Source organism: Synchiropus splendidus, chromosome 16 (genome assembly GCF_027744825.2).
Source record: "Synchiropus splendidus isolate RoL2022-P1 chromosome 16, RoL_Sspl_1.0, whole genome shotgun sequence".
NCBI classification, from domain to species: Eukaryota; Metazoa; Chordata; class Actinopteri; order Syngnathiformes; family Callionymidae; genus Synchiropus; species Synchiropus splendidus.
This window is the reverse complement of record NC_071349.1, coordinates 6,315,239-6,320,815: the sequence shown is the minus strand read 5'-3', so window position 1 is coordinate 6,320,815 and position 5,577 is coordinate 6,315,239. Positions and strand designations below refer to the sequence as shown.

At 40.4% G+C, this 5,577-nt stretch overlaps 1 protein-coding gene across 1 annotated transcript; it reads left to right on the top strand.

Annotated features, from left to right (window-relative positions):
• The first annotated feature begins 271 nt into the window (after nt 1–271).
• Nucleotides 272–4,307, top strand: foxa2 (forkhead box A2). The gene is made up of 2 exons (XM_053845222.1): nt 272–535; nt 2,817–4,307. Exons 1-2 carry the CDS (start codon nt 464–466, stop codon nt 3,978–3,980), a joined length of 1,236 nt encoding a protein of 411 aa, XP_053701197.1. The 5' UTR covers nt 272–463; the 3' UTR covers nt 3,981–4,307.
• Nucleotides 4,308–5,577: the final 1,270 nt, after the last annotated feature.

Here is a 5,577-nt window from a genome sequence, read left to right as displayed (position 1 = left end):
TTTCCGTTAGTACTTTATTCTTCTAGAAAATGAAGTCTGATAACTTCGGGACAAACAGCACCACAGACCCCCAGGGGAGGAGGAATCTTCCAGGAATCTTTTCATATGAAACTCTTCTCTTCCGCGGCGCAGGTGTACAACTGGGTGGAGGGAGGGTCGTGGTTGTAGAGAGGAGAAGAGGGGGGGTGGAAGCTTGAGGAGTCTCGCGCTTAGGTGCGAGCAGATTATTCAAATAGGGCCCAAGGCGTAGAAGTGGGGATTGGACGCTCGCCTGGCGCACACAGCTATATCACTGCGCCAACACGCAGCAGCGAGCGTCACTTCTGCTCGCACTCGCTGACGTTTCCACGGCTCCGCGACACACATGCGAGGAAAGGACACGCAGGCAACCTAGTGATTCCCCAACACAAGAGGCGACTTTTGGCTTTTCCTCTGCTGGGAGACGCTCGAGTGGAAGTCCTCCATGATGCTCGGAGCAGTTAAAATGGAAGGACACGAACACGCAGACTGGAGCAGCTACTACGCCGAGCCCGAGGTGGGTACCTTTTTAAACACATATATATATATTTATATTTCCCCCTCGCTGTCTAAAGCCGATCCCATTTTATACAACTCAATATTAGCCCTGAGATAATATTAACTTTGTGATCAAATATTGACTTGAGGCGCCTCCAAATCCTCCCCCATCATCTCCCACTATCCTAACAAAGTTGCCCGACACGGAGAGAGGGAGCAAACTTTACACTCGTTTCTAAATATTTTATCATTAAACACCGTTTTTAACACTTTACAAACAGCTGCGGTGTTTGGGAACCCGTTGATTTTGACTTTTAATCGAAGCGGGTTATCGCATTGGTGTGTGTTTAACAAATGCGACAGTCAATTGTACCTGCGCTTCCGACACGAAGTGAAAGTTGGACAACGATTTGCGTGTTTTTCTGCTTCAATTTCCTGAATCTTTTTTAACATTTTAACTCAAGAACCCAAAAGCGCGGTGACTTTCAAGATTCGACTATGAATATCGTGGCGATTCTTTGTTTTTCGACAGTTTGTTTTTGGTGTATCAACCAACAAACACTGTTAAAATAAAACATATTTTGAAATAACTATCAACAATAACCTGCATAAACTGTGTCATTTTGCATTTATTGTATGAACTACGTTCTGAGCTTGTGTTTGTGAATTAAATGAAGGCTAAATCTTGTGCTGCGTTGAAGATATATTCGGTCAAGATATATTTTATAAACCGTTATGCGCATTTGCGAAATCACACTGCGTTAATACTGAAAGGAATTCACTATCGATCTGTTCATATTATTTGGCATTATTAATCACCCATAAACACTGGGCTATAATGAGAAGTGCGCCCTTCCAGATTTCATTTGAAGATATGTACCGTATTGACGTAAAACAAATTATTATAATTTGCATGACATTATTAACTTAAATACAATTTATAATTTAAAGCAAATTAATTTTTTTCTTTGAATTTATCGAAGTCCGTAAACCGCATTTGCCATTTACCGCAAATGTCGGATTATTGACAGCATATATTATGAAATATTACGTTATTCCTAAATGTATTTATTGTGTTTTTTTTATGATAGGTATAGTGACTTACTGAACACATTTTATAGATAAAATGATGTGCATAGTTTCCGCATGTAAATGATCCGTGCGTGTTTCTAAGTTTAATAAAGAATCAATATTTCAATTCTAAAATGCAGTTAAAACACCTTTACTTTCTTTTAATTTTTACTTCATTTTGCAGTTATTAATATTTTACTTTTCAGTTAAATTTAGTCGTGCGCATTTTGATTGGAATAATGAACCCCTAAAACATGAATATAATGTTTTCTTTTTATTATTATAATTATTATTATTATTAAGTAGAAGAGCTTTGTGGTCTGGATGGGGATTTAAAATGAACTTTAACACATATTTAAAATCATAATGAATTAAAAGTCAACATTTTGTTCATTAATTTATTTAAAGAATTACAAAACTTAAAAATAGTTTTTATATATATATATTTATTTACAAATTGAACATGATAAAAATCGGAGGTTTAGAAATTTAAATACGGGTCATTTAATCACGTTTAGTAGAGGAAGATTAGGCGATTTAACATTTGATTTAAAAGAAAATAAACATATTTTATAATAGCAAATTGTATACTGATAACTGACCTTGTTAATAAATAATTTCTATCCGGATCCGGTCAAAATGAACTCCAATCCCGATCTGACCCAAAATGATAAATGAAGTCACGACTGAAGTCAACGTGCGTGAACTTTAACAGTTTAAAAGAGCCGATCATTGTTTTGAGAGATTTTTGTCTTTCGTTTCTGAAAAAAACACGACGGAATAATCTTATTTAATAATGAGAACATCTTGAAATAGAGACAGATGTGGTAGTCTGTTGCTTCACTGGCCTCATGGTGCGCTTTAGGTCCTTTTCTGTAAGGTCGCGCGGATGTTTGAATCTTCTACTTAAAAACGCTGCCCTCGGTATTGGATTTAATTTGAGTACATCAGAAGTACATCAAATAAAATATAACGTCAATAAAATAAAAACAATAATAACAACAATAATATACTCACTTACTTACAAATGTTATTTTCATGATTATGAAAAAATAAATATATAAAACAAAGAAATAAATATAAAAGAAATATATTCTTAAAGTTCGATATTAAATGACTCAAAGTGCAGACATTTTTACATTAATAACCCAGTCGACATTCATAAATTTCAATTTTTCCAACTTTGTGTGTGACTTTCATCTGACTGACTGTGTCCTCTCTCTTGGCAGTGCTACACCTCAGTGGGCAACATGAACCCGGGTCTGGGCATGAACACCATGAACACTTACATGAGCATGTCGGGCATGAGCACCAGTGCCAACATGACAGCCAACACTATGAACATGTCTTACGTCAACACCGGCATGAGCCCCTCCATGACCGGCATGTCCCCGGGCACCGGGGCTATGAACGGCATGGGTGCCGGCATGACGGCTATGAGTGCCGCCTTGAGCCCCAGCATGAGCCCCATGACTGCTCAGCCCGCCTCCATGAACGCTCTGAGCTCCTACACCAACATGAATGCCATGAGCCCCATCTACGGACAGTCTAACATCAACCGGTCCAGAGACCCCAAGACCTACAGGAGGAGCTACACACACGCCAAACCCCCCTACTCCTACATCTCCCTCATCACAATGGCCATCCAGCAGTCGCCCAGTAAGATGCTGACCCTTGCCGAGATCTACCAGTGGATCATGGACCTCTTTCCCTTCTACCGTCAGAACCAGCAGCGTTGGCAGAACTCCATCCGCCACTCTCTGTCCTTCAACGACTGCTTCCTCAAAGTACCACGGTCGCCCGATAAGCCGGGCAAAGGCTCCTTCTGGACCCTGCACCCGGACTCGGGGAACATGTTCGAGAACGGCTGCTACCTGAGGAGACAGAAGCGCTTCAAGTGCGACAAGAAGATGTCCATGAAGGACTCGGGACGCAAGCAGGGAGACGGTGCTTCTTCTCACAGCAGCTCTGAGAGCTGCAACGGCAACGAGTCCCCACACTCCAACTCGTCCGATCACAAGCGGTCTCTGTCGGACCTGAAGGCAGGTCAGGGGCTGAGCCCTGACCACGCCACGTCCCCCGTGTCTCAGGGGCAGCACCTCATGTCGCAGCACCACTCGGTTCTGGCCCACGAAGCCCACCTGAAGCCGGAGCACCACTACTCCTTCAACCACCCCTTCTCCATCAACAACCTCATGTCCTCCGAGCAGCAGCACCACAAAATGGACCTAAAGACTTATGAGCAGGTGATGCACTACTCTGGATACGGCTCCCCGATGACCGGACCCCTGTCCATGGGCTCCATGGCAGGGAAAGCCGGTCTGGACTCCTCCATACCGGACTCAGCGTACTATCAGGGAGTCTACTCCCGACCCATCATGAACTCCTCGTAGACCCTGACATGGACTTGATGTTTGTACATTTGTAAGATAAAATAGAGTTTGTGTACTATTATATGTATTTCCCCGCTCTTTTAGTTGTCCAGTTGTTTGGTAGCCTAATTATTTTGGGAGGATGTTGATAATATTAATAATAATTAAATCATAATAATGTGACAAGTTCTGTTCTGGAATGGACTCCAAAGACAACGACGACGTTCTGCTGTAAATGACATTTCGTGAGTGGACATTGTCTCCACGCAGGATTTCAATCATTGGTGTGATTCCTATTTATGAGCTGTACATGTGTATTCTTGTAGTGACAAGAGCAGAAGCGATATATTAAAGTGTTATTGTTTGTTTTCTCAACGACACCTTGTCATTGTATTATTATTATTATTCGTCTTTGACTTCAGCCTTTATACCATTAGTATTCCTGGAAATATAATCCACTGTATAAGAGTCGTAGAACAGACAGCACAGAAGACGTTGTAGTACTTCAAATAGAATTACAAATGCTTTTACTGATAGTGACATTTGTCGAAAAAAAAAAAGGGTAAGGGATGTAAAATTGTTATTACCATCATTATACAATTGTATTAGTAGTAGTGGGTGTATGGTTGGAATAGAAGTAGCAAGTACTATAGTATTGTTTACACTGGTGCCTTTTTACTTATAGTACTTGAAATAGCAATAGAAATAGAAGAGATACTAGTATTTATTAAGTATTAAATATTAAGTAATTTAATAGAAATTCTCAATAGTAGTAGCAGAGTAAGTCGTACATGGATAGTGATAATACTAGTTGCAGTAGTAAAGGCAAAAGGTGTACGTATTTACTGACCCTAATAGCAGTAGTAGTTGGCGCATACTAGTAGTAGTGGTGGCAGGAATACACCCATCGTATTAGTGGTATCCATGGTGGTATAACAGTGGAAGATGCATTAGAATAAGCAGTAGTAGTAGCAGCTTCAGTGGTCAGGGTGCAGTTGTAGTAGTAGGAATCGCATCAGTAGTAGAGGGAGAAGCTAGTGGAAGGAGTTGTAGTTGAAGTAGTTGTGCATTAGCAGTAGTCGCGCAACGCAAAAGTAATAACAGAAGGAAGAGCAGCAGCAGCATTGTAGTTTAAGTATAAGAAAACAGCGTTGAAATTACATTAGATAGCTTTATTAGTCCCACAGAGGGGAAATTCAAATAGCAAATGTAGAGATGGAGGTGGCAGTCGTACACAAGGTTCTGTTGGTAGTGTTATTGAATTTAGTTGTTATAGCTTTCAAAGCCAATAGTACCATTTGTGAGTGGTGAGGTAAAAGGCCCAATACAAGCAATATATTAAACTAGTTTGTCGTAGAAAGAGTAGAACTGACATTATTGAAGGAGGAAGAAACAATGATAGGTGCAGGAATAGCATTTTATGCGTGGCTTTTGAGATAGCAAACACCAGAAGTAGAAGTACAGAACTATAGCATTGCAGGTGTTTGTATTATCAGTAGAGTAGTGGTCAGTGTCAAGATGATCGGAATTACAAAAGTTGTTTGGCAGCAAGCACAGTATGACCTTGAGCAATAAGGACAGCAAAGTATTCCACTTATATTTACCACTATTTAAAAGC

What these genes read in the sequence shown, in the direction of transcription:
- foxa2 (XM_053845222.1), top strand. Translation starts at nt 464, where the DNA reads ATGATGCTCGGAGCAGTTAAAATGGAAGGACACGAACACGCAGACTGG. An exon ending in GCTACTACGCCGAGCCCGAG is followed by an intron (nt 536 to 2,816) that starts GTGGGTACCTTT and finishes CTCTCTTGGCAG; the next exon opens with TGCTACACCTCAGTGGGCAA.